This window comes from Hyperolius riggenbachi, chromosome 10 (assembly GCF_040937935.1).
Source record: "Hyperolius riggenbachi isolate aHypRig1 chromosome 10, aHypRig1.pri, whole genome shotgun sequence".
Lineage (NCBI taxonomy): Eukaryota > Metazoa > Chordata > Amphibia > Anura > Hyperoliidae > Hyperolius > Hyperolius riggenbachi.
The window spans coordinates 225646645-225670777 of NC_090655.1; the positions used below are offsets into that span (position 1 = coordinate 225646645).

At 43.5% G+C, this 24133-nt stretch overlaps 1 protein-coding gene across 4 annotated transcripts; it reads right to left on the reverse strand.

The window, feature by feature from the left end:
* LOC137534631 (gastrula zinc finger protein XlCGF57.1-like) lies at positions 1-23566 on the reverse strand. 4 transcript variants are annotated; one of them, XM_068256228.1, is made up of 9 exons: positions 23523-23566; positions 22002-22091; positions 21309-21406; positions 21100-21202; positions 17502-17599; positions 11166-11280; positions 10566-10633; positions 10385-10445; positions 1-3989 (listed from the first exon to the last, which is right to left on the reverse strand). In XM_068256228.1, exons 2-9 carry the CDS (start codon positions 22030-22032, stop codon positions 2857-2859), a joined length of 1707 nt encoding a protein of 568 aa, XP_068112329.1. In that variant the 5' UTR covers positions 22033-22091; positions 23523-23566; the 3' UTR covers positions 1-2856. The 4 variants fall into 4 exon arrangements, with proteins under 4 accessions (XP_068112329.1, XP_068112327.1, XP_068112328.1 ...); XM_068256226.1 differs by having other exon boundaries at positions 1-4082; XM_068256227.1 differs by lacking the exon at positions 23523-23566 and adding an exon at positions 22757-22790 and having other exon boundaries at positions 1-4082.
* Positions 23567-24133: the final 567 nt, after the last annotated feature.

Below are 24133 nucleotides of genomic sequence, written 5' to 3' on the forward strand. Positions count from 1 at the left end.
TGTTATAAAGCAATATATTTTATTAGTGGATCTCCCATGTACAAAACCAAAAGTCCAATACAAATCATTGCACCATCCATAACCGTTCTGTCATTGCTATGTTTTGCATCTAAATGTGGAACTTTAAGTAAAATAAAAAGTGAACCTGAATAAAGAAACATTTATATACTGTATTATGATTCTGTGGCCAAACAAAGGCATTTCTTTCACATAGCTTTTCACACTCCTCCATCAGCAGTGGTGATTGGTGAAGCTACTCTATACTGAATTACGCATGCTCTCTGTACAGCTGCAGGTGTGAAAACTCTAGGAAGAGAAACTGAAAACCTGAGCACCTGGCTGCCAATGCTACATCAATTTCTCCCCCCCACCACTCCTCTGTAGACGGGTCAGTGCAGAGCTGCTATAAGAGTGTGAGGGAAGTGTGTCTGTCTGCAGACTGACGTTACAATCCCAGAATCCAGCAGTAACCGTGGCCGGGAACCAGGAAGTGTTAAAATGAAGAAAGAATCAGCTCTTTATGAATTTGACATTTCAGAAGTGCTGTGATTTGACCAAGCTGTATATACTGTACAGACTTTGTATTGTGAATTCAGCTTTGCTTTATGACTCTTACGCCTCTTGCACAATGTAAATCGCAAATCCGATTTTCCCTGGATGCTAGCAACACATCAAGGAAAAAACAGAAAAAATACATCATGCAGTACCGTTTAAAAATCGCGAATGGGAATCACATATATAATCGTGTCAAAAATTGCAAATGCATGTAGTGTGCGAGAGGCTTTGCTGATTTCCTCCATCTCTAAAGAGCCAAGAGAATGACGTCTCTGCATGTGTCCCCAGCTCTGCACACCAGCTGCCATCCTTAGGAGGTGCCCCTCCCCCAATACGAATGAGAAATGTGCGGTCTCTGCCACTGGTAGTTTGCATAAAGAAACCCCTTTTCCTGGATATCATGCTGATCCAATGGCTTCATTGAGCCTCGTTCCAAGTCAACAACTAACAAAGTATTTAAAGCTAATGGAATTTTTTTTTACAAAAGAAACCAGATACTTATCTAAGGAGAGGGAAGGCTTTGGGTCCTAATGAGCCTCTCCTCTCCCGATGCCCTCAGTGCAGCGCTGGCTCCCCCCCTTTTAATTACCCCGCTGCGGGGGACTTCGGAAGTCTTCGGGAGCCGAGTTCTTCACACTGAGAATCAGCGAGAGAGGGCGCTCATACATGCGCAGTATAGAGCGGCCCGTCTTCCGAAGCCTCCCTTCGCTGGCGGAGAGAGAAGTATTTTCGCTAGAACGGGCACCGGGAGAGGAAAGAGAAGGCTCTAGTTACTCCCTAGGTATCGGTTTAAAAAAAAAGAAAAAAGAAAAAAAAAGGTTCCCATTAACTGTAAAGGGCATCCATCACGAAAAAGAAAAAAAATTATGAAATTCTATAAGAGTGTCTGTCTATTAGAGTGTTGTAACACTGAAGTTTGACGGACTTCGGGCAATACTATGTTAGTAGGGACCCTAAACTTTTATCTTCTTTGCTGATATATAAAATGTGTCATATCTTACAGATGGTACATTCCGGCTCTAGAGGCAGGAGTGGCACAGCCGTTATTGCTAACCGCTGCATAGGTATCAAAAAAGGAGATCTTCGGGAAATCCTCAAAGAGCTGACCCCGCAGACAGAATCAAGCAATCATCGGACAGCTGCTCATACCGGGAAGCGCATGCGCATGTCCAACGTTGCCTCGGCAACATGTCTTTTGCATTTGCAGCTCCCCAGCATGTAGCACAAAAGAGATTGGATTAACAGTGTGGCTGCCCCGTGATTGGGTTCCTGCATACTTATGCAGCAGTTGGCAGGAACGGCTGTGGTACAGGGATGTACCAACTGCAAGGTAGTCTAGAAAAAAAGGTTTATTTATAAGCCCCTACTTAACTGGTATTGCCCTAAGTTTGTCAAAAGTCAATGTTACAATACATTGACATGCTTCTATATTTTTACAGTGCACAGTGGGGTTTTGTTTTTGTTTTCAATCGGATAGCACTGTTCATTATAACATTTTTATACTCATTGAAAAATAATCTTTATTGTTTAACTTTCGTAACAGACAGCCAAAACACTAGACTAATATAGAAGGTCAGCAATGGCAGCCTCTGTCTGCCTCTCATTACAGGTTTCCCTTTAAGCAAACCTGAATCAAAAATAAATGTATAATCTAAATAATTGTATGTGTAGTACAGCTAAGAAATAGAATATTAGCAGTAAAGAAAAGATTGTCATTGTTTTCCAGGTACAGGAAGAGTTAAGAAACGTCAGTCATCTATGCAAAAGAGCTTCTCTGAGCTGGTCCACCCCTCTTAGGTCAAATACAGTCCTGTTTTCTGAAGCACTTTAACAGCCAAGAAACAGCGATAGACAGCTTGAGATAAGGTTTTACTGCAGGAAAGTCCAAAGGGTCATTATTTTGCTTTGTGTTAGTTTAAAAGACAGTGTGCTTTTAAAAGTTCTGCTGTTACAGAATGATGCAATGCTATTTTTTTTTAAAAAGCTATAAAACTGAAAGTCAAAATCTGAGACTCTTTTCTTTGCTAGCAATGTTCTATTCCTTATCCGTACTACACATACAATTCATTATATAAAGTTTTTTTAAACACGTTTCCCTTATGAAAGTAAGTAGGAAGTGAGGTTGGAATTATAGTGGGAGGATCTCCCCATTGGAGACTCCTACAGACAAGCCAGCCGATGACTCTGCCTATAGCTTTGGGTGGGTAGAAGTTTTCCTATCTTCTCCTCTGTATTAAACAATATTTCTCCTGACAGAACAATTCATCTTATGGAATGTTAGCAACACCCATGTCAAAGACATCAGCGGCTGTGTGTTTTCAGGTGTCTAATTAGATTTCCTCTCTCCGTATAACATTTCCCACAATCTGAGCATGAAAATGGCCGCACGCCTTCATGCTGTTTCTGGTGTCTCAGAAGCTGTCCCTTATCAATTAATCCTTTCCCACATTCTGCACACGTAAATGGACGCTCCCCTGTGTGGCGCCTCTGGTGTTTAGAAAGGTCTCTTTTCTGAGTGAAACCTTTCCCACACTCAGGACATGAAAAGGGGCGCTCCCCTGTGTGTCGCCTCTGGTGCTTGAGGAGGTCTTGCTTCTCAGTGAAATATTTCCCACACTCTGAGCATAAAAAGGGTCGTTCCCCAGTGTGGCGTCTTTGGTGTCTAAGAAGGTGTCCTTTATCAATGAAACCTTTACCACACTCTGAGCATGAAAATGGACGCTCTCCTGTGTGACGCCTCTGGTGTATAAGAAGCTCTTGTTTATTAATGAAATCTTTGCCACACTCAGAACATAAAAAAGGTCTCTCACCTGTGTGACGTCTGTTGTGTCTCACCAGGTTTCCTTTATCAAAGAAACCTTTCCCACACTCTGCACATGAGAATGGGCGCTCACCCGTCTGACGCCTCTGAGGTTTAAGGTCTGCTTTGTGAGGGACATTATTCCCACCCTTAGGAGGTGAAAATGGACGCTCGTCTGAGTGAACTCGCTGGTGCCGGTGAAGGTGGTGTTTGTGAACAAAACATTTACCACACTCCAGACACACAAAAGGACGATCACCAATGTGAATCCTTTGGTGCTTAATAAGACTTCCTTTGCTACTGAAGCCTTTCCCACACTCTGAACATGAAAAAGGACGATCGTCTGTGAGCTGTGTGAGAGGGACAGAAAGGTGTGAATTGTTACTGTAGCATTCATCCCAATCAGGAGCCGGAAATATCGTCTCAACTTCCTGAAGAGCAGGACAAGATATCCTGGTAGAAGATTCCTCAGGATGTGATGGATTTCTTGATGTATCGGTAGTGTGACATCTTGCCTGGATATTTGTAGTAACAGGATGTGATCTGTCAGAAGATTCCTCAGGATTAGAGGGATCCGGTGATCTCTCCTCACGGTAAAGTCTGTGATGTGTATTTCCAGGAATGGGGTTTCCTCCTGGAGAAAATTGTGTGACGTCACTATCTTCTGCAATATCATCTAAAGGTGAAATAAGACGTTCCTCTGAGGTGTTCCCCACATCCTGTCCATCTATTGGTAATAATAACATATTCATTGTTTTTGCTTATACTGTGGAGTCATGTATATTGGTCTAGTAGTCACAGATAAGAGAGCTCAAACTGGGTACACATGCAACCCCAGTACAAGCACAGGAATTGGATAAAGTGTAAACAAGACTTCCTCCTCATTTGTTGGGAACATGATATTATACTGAGGAATGGAGATGGGTCTTTCATATGGTGTACAGTATCTCCTCCTCATTTGTTGGTACTATGATGTTATACTGAGGAATGGAGATGGGCCTTTCATATGGTGTACAGCACCTCCTCCTCATTTGTTGGTACTATGATGTTATACTGAGGAATGGAGACGGGCCTTTCATATGGTGTACAGTATCTCCTCCTCATTTGTTGGTACTATGATGTTATACTGAGGAATGGAGATGGGCCTTTCATATGGTGTACAGTATCTCCTCCTCATTTGTTGGTACTATGATGTTATACTGAGGAATGGAGATGGGCCTTTCATATGGGGTACAGTATCTTATCCTCATTTTTTGGTGCTATGATGTTATACTGAGGAATAGAGATGGGCCTTTCATATGGTGTACAGTATCTCCTCCTCATTTGTTGGGAAAATGATGTTATACTGAGGAATGGAGATGGACCTTTCATATGGTGTACAGTATCTCCTCCTCATTTGTTGGTACTATGATGTTATACTGAGGAATGGAGATGGGCCTTTCATATGGGGTACAGTATCTTATCCTCATTTGTTGGTGCTATGATGTTATACTGAGGAATAGAGATGGGCCTTTCATATGGTGTACAGTATCTCCTCCTCATTTGTTGGGAAAATGATGTTATACTGAGGAATGGAGATGGACCTTTCATATGGTGTACAGTATCTCCTCCTCATTTGTTGGTACTATGATGTTATACTGAGGAATGGAGATGGGCCTTTCATATGGTGAACAGTCTCTCCTCCTCATTTGTTGTGCTATGATGTTATACTGAGGAATGGAGATGGGCCTTTCATATGGTGTACAGTATCTCCTCCTCATTTGTTGGTACTATGATGTTATACTGAGGAATGGAGATGGGCCTTTCATATGGTGTACAGTATCTCCTCCTCATTTGTTGGTACTATGATGTTATACTGAGGAATGGAGATGGGCCTTTCATATGGGGTACAGTATCACCCCCTCATTTGTTGGTACTATGATGTTATACTGAGGAATAGAGATGGGCCTTTCATATGGTGTACAGTATCTCCTCCTCATTTGTTGGGAAAATGATGTTATACTGAGGAATGGAGATGGGCCTTTCATATGGTGTACAGTATCTCCTCCTCATTTGTTGTGCTATGGTGTTATAGTGAGGAATGGAGATGGACCTTTTTATATGGTGTACAGTATCTCCTCCTCATTTGTTGGTACTATGATGTTATACAGAGGAATGGAGATGGGCCTTTCATATGGTCAGGCCCAGATTTACCTCACAGGAGACTGTAAGAACAGCTGTCCTGGCACCTTATATTTCACCCTCCATGAACCTACAAACCCCCACAAGTGTACTGGCTGTCCCTACACCATTACTTTCCTTGCCCGTCATAGATAGCTACAGGTGCCCCTTAGCATTAGGTAGCTAGAAGTACGCTCAATATCAAGTAGCTAGAGGTGCCCCCAAATATTAGTTAGCGGAACCTCAGTATTAAAAGATACCAGATGTGAAAATAGTCGCCGTAGTCGGGCTTTCCTGCGCAGGGGCTGGCTGGGCTGCGTGCATCTTACAGTGCACGCCTGTGGCCAGGAGCACTCTGCACATGAGTATGACATCATACGCATGACGTGGTGACATTATACGCATGCGCAGAGCACTCCCGGACAAGAGTGCGTGCTGTAGGAATCACGAAGTCCAGCCAGCGCCTGCACAGTAAAGCTAAACTACGGCGACCCAGGAAAGGGTCCCAGGGGTCTTTTAAGCATAATGCAGGGGGCAGAAAGGACAATGGGTGGGATCAACAGGCATCAGGACAGGTAATAGTGCATGCCTGCTCCTCCCCTTTCTCTTACTATTTCCACATCTGGTATCCTTTAAGTAGTTAGAGTTATCCCAAAGTATTAGGTAGCTAGAGGAACCTCAGTATCAGTATTTAGAGGTGCCCATGACTGAAGGGAGATCTCGTCAGTGAAATCCTGAGAGCAGGGTGAGTAACCTCTTATACAGTGGTTTGCAAAAGTATTCGGCCCCCTTGAAGTTTTCCACATTTTGTCATATTACTGCAACAAACATGAATCAATTTTATTGGAATTCCACATGAAAGACCAACACAAAGTGGTGTACACATGAGAAGTGGAACAAAAATCATACATAATTCCAAACATTTTTTACAAATAAATAACTGCAAAGAGGTGTGTGCATAATTATTCGGCCCCCTTTGATCTGAGTGCAGTCAGTTGCCTATAGACATTGCCTGATGAGTGCTAATGACTAAATAGAGTGCACCTGTGTGTAATCTAATGTCAGTACAAATACAGCTGCTCTGTGAGGGCCTCAGAGGTTGTCTAAGAGAATATTGGGAGCAACAACACCGTGAAGTCCAAAGAACACACAAGACAGGTCAGGGATCAAGTGGAAATTTAAAGCAGGCTTAGGCTACAAAAAGATTTCCAAAGCCTTGAACATCCCACGGAGCACTGTTCAAGCGATCATTCAGAAATGAAAGGAGTATGGCACAACTGTAAACCTACCAAGACAAGGCCGTCCACCTAAACTCACAGGCCAAACAAGGAGAGCGCTGATCAGAAATGCAGTCAAGAGGCCCATGGTGACTCTGGACGAGCTGCAGAGATCTACAGCTCAGGTGGGAGACTCTGTCCATAGGACGACTATTAGTCATGCACTGTACAAAGTTGGCCTTTATGGAAGAGTGGCAAGAAGAAAGCCATTGGTAACAGAAAAGCATAAGAAGTCCCGTTTGCAGTTTGCCACAAGCCATGTGGGGGACACAGCAAACATGTGGAAGAAGGTGCTCTGGTCAGATGAGACCAAAATGGAACTTTTTGGCCAAAATGCAAAACGCTATGTGTGGCGGAAAACTAACACTGCACATCACTCTGAACACACCATCCCCACTGTCAAATATGGTGGTGGCATCATCATGCTCGGGGGTGCATCTTTTCAGCAGGGACAGGGAAGCTGGTTAGAGTTGATGGGAAGATGGATGAAGCCAAATACAGGGCAAACTTGGAAGAAAACCTCTTGGAGACTGCAAAAGACTTGAGACTGGAGCGGAGGTTCACCTTCCAGCAGGACAATAACCCTAAACATAAAGCCAGGGCAACAATGGAATGGTTTAAAACAAAACATATCCATGTGTTAGAATGTCCCAGTCAAAGTCCAGATCTAAATTTAATCGAGAATCTGTGGCAAGATATGAAAACTGCTGTTCACAAACGCTGTCCATCTAATCTGACTGAGCTGGAGCTGTTTTGCAAAGAAGAATGGGCAAGGATTTCAGTCTCTAGATGTGCAAAGCTGGTAGAGACATACCCTAAAAGACTGGCAGCTGTAATTGCAGCAAAAGGCGGTTCTACAAAGTATTGACTCAGGGGGCCGAATAATTACGCACACCCCACTTTGCAGTTATTGATTTGTAAAAATATGTTTGGAATCATGTATGATTTTCGTTCCACTTCTCACATGTACACCACTTTGTATTGGTCTTTCACATCGAATTTCAATAAAATTGATGCCTGTTTGTGGCAGTAATGTGACAAAATGTGGAAAACTTCAAGGGGGCCGAATACTTCTGCAACCCACTGTATATACTCTCATGGACTCTGCATAGGGAAGGAGGGAGGCGCTCTGGGGAAGTAGTGAGCCGCCTTTCCATCATTAGATGCTTGTAGGCACGCGCCTAGAGTGCATTATGGTAAATCTGGCCCTGCATATGGTGTACAGTATCTCCTCCTCATTTGTTGGGAACATGAAGTTATAACATCATAGTACCAACAAATGAGGAGGAGATACTGTACACCATATGAAAGGCCCATCTCCATTCCTCAGTATAACATCATAGTACCAACAAATGAGGAGGATATACTGTACACCATATGAGAGGCCCATCTCCATTCCTCAGTATAACATCATAGTGCCAACAAATGAGGAGGAGATACTGTACTCCATATAAAAGGCCCATCTCCATTCCTCAGTATAACATCATAGTACCAACAAATGAGGGGGAGATACTGTACACCATATGAAAGATCCATCTCCATTCCTCAGTATAACTTCATAGTACCAACAAATGAGGAGGAGATACTGTACACCATATGAAAGGCACATCTCCATTCCACAGTATAACATTATAGTACCAACAAATGAGGAGGAGATACTGTACACCATATGAGAGGCCCATCTCCATTCCTCAGTATAACATCATAGTACCAACAAATGAGGAGGGGATACTGCACACCATATGAAAGGCCCATCTCCATTCCTCAGTATAACATCATAGCACCAACAAATGAGGAGGAGATACTGTACACCATATGAAAGGCCCATCTTCATTCCTCAGCATAACATTATAGTACCAACAAATGAGGAGGAGACACTGTACACCATATGAAAGGCCCATCTCCATTCCTCAGTATAACATCATAGCACCAACAAATGAGGAGGTGATACTGTACACCATATGAAAGACCCATCTCCATTCCTCAGTATAACATCATAGTACCAACAAATGAGGGGGAGATACTGTACACCATATGAAAGGCCCATCTCCATTCCTCAGTATAACATCATAGTACCAACAAATGAGGGGGAGATACTGTACACCATATGAAAGGTCCATCTCCATTCCTCAGTATAACATCATAGCACCAACAAATGAGGGGGAGATACTGTACACCATATGAAAGGCCCATCTCCATTCCTCAGTATAACATCATAGTACCAACAAATGAGGAGGAGATACTGTACACCATATGAAAGGTCCATCTCCATTCCTCAGTATAACATCATATTACCAACACATGAGGAGGAGATACTGTACACCATATGAAAGGCCCATCTCCATTCCTCAGTATAACATCATAGTACCAACAAATGAGGAGGATATACTGTACACCATATGAGAGGCCCATCTCCATTCCTCAGTATAACATCATAGTACCAACAAATGAGGAGGAGATACTGTACACCATATGAGAGGCCCATCTCCATTCCTCAGTATAACATCATAGTACCAACAAATGAGGAGGAGATACTGTACACCATATGAAAGGCCCATCTTCATTCCTCAGCATAACATTATAGTACCAACAAATGAGGAGGAGATACTGTACACCATATGAAAGGCCCATCTCCATTCCTCAGTATAACATCATAGTACCAACAAATGAGGAGATACTGTACACCATATGAAAGGCCCATCTCCATTCCTCAGTATAACATCATAGTACCAACAAATGAGGAGATACTGTACACCATATGAAAGGCCCATCTCCATTCCTCAGTATAACATCATAGTGCCAACAAATCAGGAGGAGATACTGTACACCATATGAAAGGCCCATCTCCATTCCTCAGTATAACATCATGGTAGCAGCAAATGAGGAGGAGATATTGTACACCATATGAAAGGCCCATCTCCATTCCTCAATATAACATCATAGTACCAACAAATGAGGAGATACTGGCAACCATATGAAAGTCCCATCTCCAGTCCTCAGTATAACTTCATATTATTGGTACTATGTTGTTATACTGAGGAATGGAGGAGGAATTTTATATGGTGTACAGTATCTGGGGATAGGATGTATCCCAGTGGCTTCACAAGGGGTGCAATGTTTTATTTCAGCCTTTTTGAACACCAATGATTGGAGAGCACTATCTGCACTGCTTGGGGAAAGGAAGGAAGACACGTTATTGGGCTGCATGTGCGGATGATTAACCCTAAGTTACCCCAACCCCGAAAGTAAAGAAATGCACCAAAATAGGAACCCAGTGAAGTCTAGCACCAAAATGCTAGATGCAGGAATTTCTCAAAGCGTGCACCAAAGCACACACAGACAGATTACACAGGTGTTGTGTAATATTTTGACCTGCTATTCCAGTGCAAACTGTGCAAAGGTAGCTTCAACACAGCTGAGTTCATACAGAAGTGCTGGGCGGAAGCCCGATCTTTCACTGTAAGACCTTGGAGATGGTTATATGGCGCTCCAGGTTTGGAGAGTTTCACTTTCAGGTTATGTCACTGTCTGAAATTGTCATTCTAAATCTACTAGTCAATACCATTTCCCTCTTCTCCTGATTGATACTCACCCTTCACATAAGTCTCATCGTCTACTTTAACCTCCACTTTCATATTAGTCACTTCTTCACCCTAAAGCATTAAAATGATAACTCTTTTAGTACAAAGGCTCTGGTGGACTGACACTTCAAGAAAGAACATATCTCACAAAATGCCAACTACCTGATAATGGTGGGGGATTGTGTCACCTACCTGTGGACAATCCCTGGAGTAAAGAGGACCTCTACATCTCTCTGCTGGGTTTCTGTGACTGGATCCATCTGTAGGAAACACACACACTGACTGAGCATGGTGGCATGGGCGTCCGCACGTTGGGCAACATGGGGCAGACGGCCCCCCTTGCCATAAGCTGCCTTTCCCTTGCCTTCACTACCTCAACTGGGGGGGGGGGGGAACTCCTGTCACCACCTTAACTAGGGGGGTCCCTGTCACTACCTAAACTGGGGGCACCTGTGTCGGAGGCGCTTACAATCTAATTCCTACTATAGTCCTAGACTAATGTCTTACCATTGCTAAATTCGTGTAAATTTGGCTCCACCCATGACCACACCCACATCCTGGTCCATGGACACGCCCATTTTTTGTGTGGCGTTCTACACACAACTTTCCCCACTGTACTTTGGCATGGCGCACTATGCACGCCGCTTGGCTTCCCCCCTTTTTTGACCCCCCCCCCCTCTGAATAATTTTCTGTGGGCGCCCATGGACGGTGGAGATGTAGAAAAGAAAAGGAGATCATTGCAGAGACTAAAGAAGGAAGAACTGTGAACCTTTTCTGTATTTATTACTGACCTGTGCTGATCTGTGAAGGAATTTCCCCCTTCTCTTCACACGGCTCATCAGCCCTCACATACGTCTCTTCTGGCTCCTCTTTAACCTCTACTTTAATAATAATCATCTCTTCGCTCTGATATAAAACCCAAAATGAAAGAATATGATTATATAAGCTCCACAGAGGTTCCCGCAGATAATACAACTTTGGTGCCTATTTATAAAGAGACGGGAATCTTAATCACCAGTTTTTTAAAGTCATATTTATAAAAGAGAGAACAGAAGTTTGTTGGTAGTAAACTAGGCTATAAAAGTGTAGACCATAAACACCATATACTGTATGCCCTTAATTATAGGGGGAAATAATTGGCATATGTAAACCCTATAATGTAGCCACGAAACACCAATGGGGTGGAGTCACAAACCAAAATAGCGCGAGTACCAAACTGTTACTCACTCTATTTCATCAGCATGCCTTAAATGTAAGCGCCTGCACGCTATGCGCACTTGTGGCCGCGTAGCCCGCGTAACACAGGAGCACACACTATGCTGCGGGTAGTGCAGCATTGTGAGCGCTAGTAACTTACGGCCGCTATTTGCCAATCACTTGACAGGCAGCCTACTGGCCAATCAAAGTGCAGGGATCACGTCCTTTATAGTTACTGGATCCGAATGAGCTCAAAGCAGGACGAGTGGAGCACCCTTTATTGGCAAGGAGCAGGCGTAAGTTACTAACGCTCGCTATGCTGCACTACCGCAGCATAGCGTGCGCTGCGCTCCTGTGTTAAACGCGCTACGGGGCCACTAGTGCGCATAGCGTGCAGACACTTACATTTAAGGCAAGATGAAATAGCGCAAGTAACAGGAGGTTACTCATGCAATTTTGATTAGTGAATCAACCCCCATATACTGTATATCCTAAATGTAGAGAAAAAAAATAAATATATATATATATATAAAAATGTAGGGGAAAAGAACATCATACTATATACCCTAAAACGTAGACAAGAAATGCCATATACTAGACCCCAACCATCTCTAGACCCCACCGAACTTGCTAACTACCGCCCAGTGTCACTTATTCCATTTGCATCTAAATTACTTGAACGCCACATCCATGCAGAACTAAGTCAGTATTTATCTGCAAATTCCTTGCTCGATCAGTTCCAATCTGGCTTCCGGCCAAACCACTCCACAGAAACAGCCCTCACCAAAGTAGCTAATGATCTCCTCACAGCTAAATCCAAAGGCTATTATTTCATACTCATCCTTCTAGATCTGTCATCAGCATTCGACACTGTCGACCACACTCTACTCCTACAGATCCTTTCATCTATAGGAATAAAGGACCTCTCTCTCTCCTGGATATCTTCCTACCTGTCTGGAAGGTCTTTCACTGTTTCTTATTCAGATCAGGCCTCCTCTTCACATCCTCTGTCTGTAGGGGTACCTCAAGGCTCTGTCCTCGGTCCCCTTCTCTTCTCCATCTACATGCACGGTCTTGGTAACTTAATCAGCTCATTTGGTTTCCAATACCACCTATATGCAGACGATACACAACTGTACCTCTCGGCCCCAGACCTTAACTTCCTCCTCACACGGGTTCCCGACTGCCTGTCCGCTATCTCCTCTTTCATGTCCTCTCGCTTCTTAAAACTTAATATGAATAAAACTGAACTAATAGTCTTTCCACCATCCCTGTCCACCCCTTTGCCTGATATTACAATAAATGTTAACAACACGTCTATAACATCAGTTCCCAAAGCACGGTGCTTGGGGGTAATATTTGATTCTTCTCTCTCATTTACTCCTCACATTAACTCCCTAACCAGCTCCTGCCATTTCCAACTGAAAAACATAGCACGTATCCGACCTTTTCTCTCCCATGACACAACCAAAATGTTAGTACATGCTCTTATTATATCTCGATTGGACTATTGCAATATATTGCTTGGTGGACTTCCAACTAACCGACTAACACCGCTCAATTCTGTACTGAACTCTGCTGCTCGACTCATTCATCTCTCCTCTCGCTCTTCTTCTGCTGACCCTCTCTGTCAAGCTCTTCACTGCCTACCAATTAATGAGAGGATTCAGTTCAAACTCTTAACCATAACCTACAAAGCTCTCCACAATCTCTCTCCCCTGTACATCTCCTCACTAGTCTCCAGATACCAACCCAACCGCAATCTCAGATCTGCACACGAGCTTCTTCTATCCTCTTCTACAATTACCTCCTCACATTCACGTGTACAAGACTTCTCACGTGCCTCACCCCTCCTCTGGAATGCCCTTCCACAACACATCCGCCACTCTCCCACCTTCGAAATCTTTAAACGTTCCCTCAAAACCCACCTTTTCCAACAAGCATATTCTCTAGCTTAGGCCATGCACCCACTAAATAACCTAATTACGCACTGCCTGTACATATACTGTATACTTCCCCCACCTCTTGTTTCCACCCCATTCCTTTAGATTGTAAGCTCGCAAGGGCAGGGCTCTCACCCTTTTGTGTCATGGACTGTTATTAATTCAATTGCTTGCACACTGTTAGAAATTTATACATTTTAGTCATCATGTTAAATCAAGTTGTAATCAGCAGTGCTGTATCTTGTATCAGTGTTCATATTTCATGTATATCATTGTCTGTATCATTATGTATCCCTTGTTTGTTTTCTTACATTGTACAGCGCCACGGAATATGTTGGCGCTTTATAAATAAATAATAATAATAAAAAATAATAATAATATACTATACACCCTAAAATGTAAGGAAAAAAGCCATATACTATATACACTAAAGTGTAGAAAGAAAAAAAACATATACTGTATACCTTAAAGAGACACTGAAGCGGAAAAAAAAATTATGATTTGTATGTGTAGTATAGCTAAGAAATAGAACATTACGAGCAGAGACATAAGTCTAATATTGTTTCCAGTACAGGAAGAGCTAAGAAACTCCAGTTGTTATCTATGCAATAGAGCCATTGAGCTCCACGACTTTCAAAGTCACAGAGAGCTCTGTCTTCTGAAGCTTGTTATCTCAACTGTCTGTAACTGTATTTTCTTTTTCTTCTGCAGAGGACAGGTCAATAGTTCACTGGCCTGCTCTGTAAAATCATTTAGAATGCGGAGTAGTGTGTAAACTGCAAATATTATGAGAATGATGCAATGTTATAAAAAAAACACTATATACGGTAACTGAAAATAAAAATATGAGAATATTTCCTTTTCTACTAATGTCCTAGTAATTATCCGTACTACACAACCAATTCATTATATCATATATTTTTTTCACTATAGTGTCTCTTTAAAGAGGGACTACAGTGAAAATAACAATGAAAAACGTGCTTAATTTTTACAATAATTATGTCAGTGTTTGCCCATTGTAAAATCTTTAATCTCCCTGATTTACATTCTGAAATGTCTCATATGGTGACATCTTTACTGCTGGCAGGTGATATCTGTGGAAGGAAATGCTGCTTTTTTTGTCAGTTGGAAACAGCTGTTATTTCCTACAAAGCAACAAGGCTCCCACAGTGTGATGTCAGTACCTAGGTGCTGACATCACAGTGTGGGAGGGGTTTTACCACAATATCAGCCATACAGACTCCCCTGATGATCCGTTTGTGAAAAGGAAAAGATTTCTCATGGGAAAGGGCTCATCAGTGTATTTAGTCACTGAGATTCATTGGGAGTGTGTACACCTGATGAAGGGGGGGTCACCCTGAAACATGTTGTGTAACTGCTGAAGATTTGATAAACACAAGTTAAAAAGCCTGTTGAGTGTCTTCTCCTTATTGATTTATTTACATGTTAGTACAGTGGTGGGAAGAAACTCCATATCTTCCTTATCCCAAGTGCCTCATTTCCTGCCTTCATCCCATTCTTGCCCGGGTTCCCTACAGATACTAACCTGTGCCTAGCGTCTGCCTATAATACCCTGTTTCAGTGTATTGCTCCATCCTATATATGAGCAACCTCCCCAGCCATTTCCCTATCATTGGGTCCTGCGTTGACTTCCATTGTCTACCAATAAGTATCCTGGGGGCAGTTGGCTGATGGTGTAATGGTTAAGGGCTCTGCCTCTGACACAGGAGACCAGGGTTCGAATCTCGGCTCTGCCTGTTCAGTAAGCCAGCACTAATTCAGTAGGAGACCTTTGGCAAGTCTCCCTTACACTGCTACTGCCAATAGAGCGCGCCCTAGTGGCTGCTGCTCTGCTCTGGCGCTTTGAGTCCGCAAGGAGAAAAGCGCAATATAAATGTTATTTGTCTTGTCTTGTCATTAATCAGCTTTACTATCAGAGACCTCCTATTGCTCATAATGCTCCATGGGTTGAGAAGCTTGGATCAATCTTCTACTGGAACAATATCTATTAGAACTTTAATATATGTTTCTTTGCTTCAACCCAAAATGGATATTCTGGCATTCCCAAAATATAAGCAGCAAGGTCCCCCTCTCCGGCATCTCCAATCCGAGCCAGGACCATGACCTCCAGTCTGTTTGGAGTATAATAGCACCTAGTTACTAATTTATATAAGCATTCCTGAATTCCAGTGGACAGAGAAGATTTACCTGCCAAAATTAATATTTTTTTCCCATTGGGAGTCCGTTAAATGCTTCTGTAAATCCCGATGCCACTTATTTCCATAGGTGCAAGTGAGAGCCGGGCTCGTGTTCACACACATGTGTCTATTAGACGCCTGCCGATCCCCGCACCCAAATGACTTGATCCAGTGACCGGAGCCTAAAATTATATTCCACGCTATGCAGACCTTGTAAAATAACATATTCCACAAGTCAGAAAAGCAGGCCACGCAGATAAATATACATCCTGTACAGATTTACACCAGCTACACATACCGTACATCACTCTGCCTGGCTACAGAGGGAGGGAAGAGTCAAAATACCTAGTTGGACAATCTAATTTCAGAATAACAGTAGATAAGCAAAAGAAGGGTACTCACAAAAAAGGGCTGTCTGACAGACAACCAACCTCTGTGCAGGTGTGAAACGTGACCCTCTCCACACTCGGCTCTCCAAAAAATAAAAAAAGGGAGGAGGAGTTGGTAAAAGAGGAACCTACTAACCACCAAGGTAGGGTCAAGCTAGCTTAATGTTGGAGAAGCAAGTTGTGAAACTGTTTAACAAAGGAGGGTGGTGACTTACCTCCACTTAACCTCTTGACGACCAGCTAACGCCGATTGGCGTAAACTGGTCGTCTGCGGGTTACCATGGAAACGGCCGCTCGATCGAGCGGCCTTTCCATGTCAGTTCACGGAGGGTGTCTCCGTGAACAGCCGGAGAGCCGCTGCTCGCGGCTCGCCGGCAATATGTAAACAGGCGGGGAAGAAATCCCCGCTGTTTACATCATACGGCGCTGCTGCGCAGCAGCGCCGTAAGGCAGATCGGCGATCCCCGGCCTCTGATTGGCCGGGGATCGCCGCATTCTCATTCGCCGGCATCTGTTGTAGGCGGCGCAGGACGGATCTCCGTCCTGCGCTGCCCATAGGAGGAAGGGAAACGCCGGAGGGGGACGGAGGCGGAAAATGGCTGCGGAGGGGGGCTTTGAGTAGCCCCCCCCGCCGAACGAACAGAACCGGCGGCGATCAGACCCCCCCAGCAGGACATCCCCCTAGTGGGGAAAAAAGGGGGGTAGTCTGATCGCCCTGGCTCACTCCTGATCGGTGCTGCGGGCTGGAGAGCCCAAGCAGCATCGATCACTGCAGGAAGCCCTGGTCGGCAAGTGGTTAAAAGAACCGCTACAAATTGGCATTACATTGTTAGACACTGAAGCGATAAAAAAAAATGATGATATAATGAATTGTATGTGTAGTATGGATAATTACTAGAACATTAGTAGCAAAGAAAATATTCTCATATTTTTATGTTCAGTTATAGAGTGTTTTTTATAATATTGCATCATTATCTAATATTTGCAGTTTACACAACTACTCAGCATTCTAAATAATTTGACACAGCAGGCTTATGAACTATTGAACCCTTCTCTGCAGAGAAAAAGAAAATACAGTGACTGACAGTTGATATAACAAGCTTCAGAAGACAGAGCTCTCTGCGATTTTGAAAGTCGTGGAGGTCAATGGCTCTTTTGCATAGATAACAACTGGAGTGTCTTAACTCTTCCTGTACTGGACACAATATTAGACTTATGTCTCTGCTCGTAATGTATTATTTCTTAGCTGTACTACACATACAAATCATTATATCATAAATTTTTTTCGCACACATCAGACTAAGCGTTTCACATGACTCACTCCTAATTACACAATAGAATACGATTGTGGGGAAATCACTGGGGTATCTGGTAAGAGACCCTTAGATAGTTCCGCCTACCTGATAATGTTGGGGGATGGTGGGATCTTCCTGTGTACAATTCCGGGAATAAAGAGGACCTGTACATCTTTCTGGTGGATTTCTGTAACCGGATCCACCTATAGGAAACACACAGACCGATTGACAAGGTGAAGAGGAGATTGTTGAAGAGATTGAAGAGGGAGAAGTGGTGAATATTTTCTGTATTTAGCATTTATTACTGACAATCAAAAGGATACACCAACCAGATATGTCGACAGGTGAAACACAGACTCGCTGTGCCGGACCCCCTAATGTCCCACCAATATCGGACCAATCTGATCATAAAACACATAATACAAAATAATACTAATCAGGAAAGCCAGTCACTAGAAGAGAACTGAGGATAGCCAACGATGCAACTGTCTAAAGATAAACGTGCCTCCTAAGGCGTATCAAAAGTTAATTCACATTAAGACGCACAACACATTGTACTTAACTCCCTCTAGTAGTATGAAGCAAGGCATGCTGGGGAAGGTGGAGGAAACTGGAGTAACTTTCGTGGCCGGCGGCCCTGCTGCCACAGATGGCAACCAGGGCTGTGGAGTCGGTACAAAAATCCACCGACTCCGACTCCTCAGTTTAGGATTCCACCGACTCCTCTAATTTGCATATTACAATCTTGTTAATTTAAAGTATGTAACATGAAATTCGTCTCTTAACTGCCAACGCTTAGGAATTTTAAAGGACAACTGAAGTGAGAAGGATATGGAGACTGCCATATTTATTCCCTTTAGTCATAGACTAAAACTAGTCCTTGGTAAGAGTACTTGTAAAAGGTACAGACCGGAACAAAGAACATCTATCAGGCCCTAGGCAATGTAACTGTGGGTACATGTAAGAGTGATGTGCAGGTACTCTGCAGGGGAATAAGGGGATTCTTCCTCTATTACACATTCTTCATGCACAATCTGAACCAGGTTTATGGGTGATAGACAACACCTCTGTGTTCAATGTGCTCAACATTCTCAGTGGATTCCCTGCAGCTCGGTGGAGAGTGCATATGTAGAGTATAGTACTACTGTGTAACAAAGTAAACCTGAGACAGATGAAATTCAAGTTTTATACATACCTGGGGCTTCCTCCAGCCCCCTTCAGGCTAATCAGTCCCTCGCTGTCCTCCTCTGCCACCTGGATCTTCTGTTATGAGTCCAGGTACTTGAGCCAGTCTGGCGTAGTGCGCATACACACACTCTGCTGCCGGAAGCGCACTACACCTGTGCAGCACTGTTGCACAGGTGCAGAACGCTCCTGGCTGTGGAAGCGGCATGCGGCCGGACTACGCTGACTGGCTGAATTACCAGGACTCATAGCAGAAGATCCAGGTGGTGGACGTGGACAGCGAGGGACTGATTAGCCTGAAGGGGGCTGGAAGAAGCCCCAGGTATGTATAACACTTTTCTTTTCATCCATCTCAGGTACCATTTAATTCGTAGTTACCAAACCAAATTTTAGCATATCAAATTATTTGATTTCATGAGCAAAGAGTACATTTGCATAAATCAGAATCAACGCAGAATTATTTCCATCTAATTGACCATCTCTATTAGTGACACAGCTACACATCAGGCTTTATACTTACAGCATAGATGTTATTTAGTATATATAAGGCATTCCTGTGTACACATCATATATACAGTCACAATCAGATGTGTATATCTGACTTTAAAAATATGGGGACTGCTTTATTGAAGCAGCACAAGTAACTAATTTTGATTGGTTTAGTTCATTTTTGTGGACTAAGCACAGCTATTACTGTATGTATAAATTATTTATGATGACTATTATCTGAGAATTAGAACATTTTATCATATTTTCTATTTTAATTACAGTTTATATTCATTAGGAGTCGGAGTCGGAGCATTTTTTCCCGACTCCGACTCCAGGCACCCAAAACTGCCCCGACTCCGACTCCAACTCCACAGCCCTCATTGCAACCTAGTAAAAAGTTTTCCTCCTCTCACAATAAGACACGACACAGAATATTTATATTGCACTTTCTCTTGGCAGACCCAGTGCTTGAGCTGCAGCCACTAGGGTGCACTCTATAGCAGTAGCAGTGTTAGGAAGACTTGCCCAATGACTCCTTGCTGAATTACTGAACTCCGTGCTGGCTTACTGAACAGGAGATTCGAACTCTGGTCTCCTGTGTCAAAGGCAAAGCCCTTAACCAGTACGCTATTAAAAGATACCAGAAGTGACATGTGACATGATGAGACATGGGTATGTACAGTGCCTGGCACACAAATAACTAGACTGTGTTCCTTTTTTTCTTTCTCTGTCTGAAAGAGTTAAATATCAGGTGTGTAAGTGGCTGACTCAGTCCTGACTCAGACAGGAAGTGACTACAGTGTGACCCTCACTGATGAGAAATCCCAACTATAAAACACTTTCCTAGCAGAAAATGGCTTCTGAGAGCAAGAAAGAGATAAAAAGGGGAATTTCTTATCATTGAGGGTCACACTTAGTCACTTCCTGTGTGAGTCAGGACTGAGTCAGCCACTTACATACCTGATATTTAACTCTTTCAGGCAGAAAAAGAAAAAAAGGAACACAGCATAGTTATTTGCGTGCTAGGCACTGTACATACACATGTCTATCTCATCATGTCACTTCGGGTACCCTTTAAGCAGCTGCAGGGACGAGTGCTGAGCTGAGCCACTCTTTCCCAGCATGCTTTGCTTCATACTTCTAGAGACAGTTAGGCAAATTTTGTTTTGTGCCTTAAAGGGAAGGTTCAGGGACTTTTTAAAAAAAATAAAAATCCGCATCCACTTACCTGGGGCTTCCTCCAGCCCGTGGCAGGCAGGAGGTGCCCTCGGCGTTGCTCCGCAGGCTGCCGGTGGTCTCCGGTGGCCGACCCGACCTGGCTAGGCCGGCGGCCAGTTCGGGCTCCTTCCGCGTTCCAAAATGCGCCTCACGGCGGCGCGCTGACGTCATCGGACGTCCTCCGGGCTTTACTGCACAGGCTCAGTAGTTCTGAGCCTGCGCAGTAAAGCCCGGAGGACGTCCGATGACGTCAGCGCGCCGCCGTGAGGCGCATTTTGGAACGCGGAAGGAGCTCGACCTGGCCGCCGGCCTGGCCAGGTCGGGTCGGCCACCGGAGACCACCGGCAGCCTGCGGAGCGGCGCCGACTGCACCTTCTGCCTGCCACGGGCTGGAGGAAGCCCCAGGTAAGTGGATGTGGATTTTTATTTTTTTTAAACAGTCCCTGAACCTTCCCTTTAATGTGAATAAGATTTATTATGCCAGAAGGTGCAGGTTTGTCTTTTCCTTTTTTGTTTTAAGAAGTTGCATCATTGGCTATACTCAGTTCTCCTCTAGTGACTATTTTCAGTGTTCTCCCCAGGCTCTTTTAGCTGGGTGCTACACTCAGCTAATTTTGGTCACCACCCGGCTATCATCAGCTCACCTCCTTATCCGCCTTCTATGCTGTAAGAGTTACATAGAGAAGCACCGGCCCTGCATTCTCCTGTCCCGCCCCCCCCCCCGGCTACTTTTTCATGCCACTGGGCTGGAGGAAAAATTCCGGGGAGAACACTGTATTTTGTATTTTTCTCTTCAGTGTTTATTACTGACCTGTGCTGATCTGTGAAGGAATTTCCTCCTCCTCCTTATATGGCTCATCACCCCTCACATACGTTTCTTCTGGTTCCTCTTTAAATTTTGCTCGCTTTTCTTCCTAAAACAAGACCACAATATAGATGAATGAATTCCACACAGTTTCTCTATAATTGGCATAGTGAAGAGTCACTTTAGTATCTGATGACACCCTCAGCTCCACCTACCTGATAATGGTGTGGGATGCTGGGATCCTCCTGTGTACAATACCGGGAGTAAAGGGGACCTGTGCATCTTTCTAGTGGGTTTCTGTTACTGGATCCAACTGTAGGAAACACACACGCCAACTAAATATAATTTACTATTTATTTACACATAATGGTGTTGATTAACTAACTTAAATAGCGCAAGTTACCTCCTGTTAATAAGGAGGCGCAATAAAGAGCTCAACATGTTTACCCATTTGGGCTTAGTCAGGAGCTGGGATACAATGTAACCCAAACAAAAAATCACATAACAATGTCCCCCACCACAGCCTGTGACAAATTAAGTCCCCTCTCTTCCTCCACCCACCCCTCTGCCTCTGAAATCTCTGGCTAGTAACTCCTCCTCCTGCCCAGACTGAGCTCCCATAAGCCCTTGCTACAGTGCCAATGCACTCTGAAAAAGTTGTGGGTGAGGCTTGTTTACTTTATAGGGAATTAGAGTATTAAAACAAAACAAAAAAAAAGTATTTGGCTTGAGGAATGCCCTATAAACTATATGTAAGGTACACAATTATGCAATGAGTAAAAGTTTATCTCGGATGCACTTTAAAACCTAGCATCACTTCCCACTGAAAAGACCAAGAGATTGTCATGGTGAGAATAGCCACATCAGCTGTACAGCTCTCTCTCCTTTACAACAAAGTCTCCTCTTACCTGGTGATGTGAGGGGAGGCTCGTTCTCCATCTTGACGTCCTCGTAGAGATCTTCGTGTCCTAAACACTGGCTCTGAAAATGGTTGTTACCTGCAGACAGTTGCACAAAAAGAGTTCTTGGTGCTGGTTGTGTTCCATTTTCAAGACTTATATATCATAGCTTTCAATTTAATATTTACAGCTAGTCTCCGGTTAACGAACGAGATAGGGACTGTAGGTTCATTCTTAACCTGAATCTGTTCTTAGGTCATAACACTGTGCCATTTCTATCCTCTGCACCTCTTCTGTGCCCCCCCCCCCCCCCCCCCCCGTGCCTCCAGTGTCCCCCTTGTGTCACCTCTGCACCGGCTTTTACAAGTTTAAAAGCCATTTTAATCGATTTTCTCAAAAACTACAAGTCCAATTTGAAGAAAAAATGTTTGGACTTGTTTCCATGGAAACACAGAATTCATGCCATTAGTATCGGCAGGTAGTTCATAAGTCGGGCGTTCGTAAGCCAGGGACTGCCTGTACACTTTATTTTATTTGTGTGTAGGTGATAAAATCTCTCCAGGGGCTTCTTATAACGAGAGATATTAAGGGGCACAGTCTTTGCCTAAACATTTTTTCACTAAACGTGTCACCATAACTTTCCAAAAAGTTGTGGGTATGTTAACACCCCTCTGCTCTCCCCCCACTAATATTCAAAAAACCAACTGGAATTTGCAGTGTGACAATACGCTGAGCAAATTATACAGTACTATGCATTTGTTTACCTGGATGATATCAGGATCTGGCACTAGTCCACTCCCAGCAGGAACCCTCATAGGGAACAATACAGCACAAAATTATGTGTTAGGCTGAATAGTGTAGGCATAGTTTAATGCAATCTGTATGTAACCTAGCAGGTTGAGAGGTTGCTCTCCACCCAATCATGTTAATCGATTTTCCCTATGAGGTTTCTTGTTAGGTCCCCTAAACTAGACTAGCGCCCAGAATCCTACCCTGGAAGTACAGGTCAGCAGCTATGCAGGATGGCCATACAGTATTAGGGTCATGGGACTGACACACATCATGGTTCTAACAGCTGAAAGAGAGTGTACGCTACCCCTGTTCTTGTGCGGGGTCCTCTGGCTGCTCAAATGTCCTAAAAAATCAGTCATACTGGTAGGAAAGCCAGCTTCTTCCCATAGAGTATATGTATGATGGGGACATTAGAGTGTAAGCTCCTGTAGTGCTGAGACTAATGTGAATGGACCAGTAGTAATCTCTGTACAGTGCTCAGGAAAATGTCACTGCTATATAAATAATAATGTATGACACACACACTGGTGAGTACATAATAGAGTAAGCTTTTCTCTTATACAAAAAACATGAGTACATAATAGAGTAAGCTTTTCTCTTATACAAAAAACAATGTGGATAGATCAGTGCTCTCTGTATTGCACTGTCAGAGGTATATATACATATATATCTGTATGCAATGTGATATCTAATAATAGATGCTAGATCCAAGCAAGAGAAAGAACCAGTACTAGTTACCTCAGTCCCAGCAATTGTCTCCTTCCTTACTTCCTCCTCCTATGCCGCCCTGGACTTCCTATCTGTGCGTTCCACTGTGTGTGACTGCGAGCACCTCCTTGTGGATAACAAAAAAACTGCAGCCTTAATTCATTTGTGCAGTAAATGAAATTAAATGGAATACCACAAGGAAATCAAAAGGGTTCTGTAGGATGGATTGGAGCTTAAAATTACACGGTATGCTGCAGCAGAACCCTTCTTGCTTAAAATGATGTACTTCTTCTAGTTATGCATCGAATATCAATAACTCCACATCCCCACATCCACATCCATTACAGTGTAGGCTAGTGGGATTTTATTGGGGGTAAGTTGTATTGCATTTTATTTAATTGTCATAAGAGTGAGAATATACCTTAAATCAGATCATCCAGTAGGTTCAAAAGGTATTACATTTTATTGGTTATGAAAGGACATTACAACATACATAAAATGTACATATACAGGCCAGGTTCGGGCCGAGTCAGAGGCAAAAGAGGCTCCAGCCTCAGGGCACAGTGTAGGAGGGGACGCACAACTCACTCAGCTATCATTCCTCTATTATGTCTGAAGCAGAGTGAAATAACAAAAAGGGA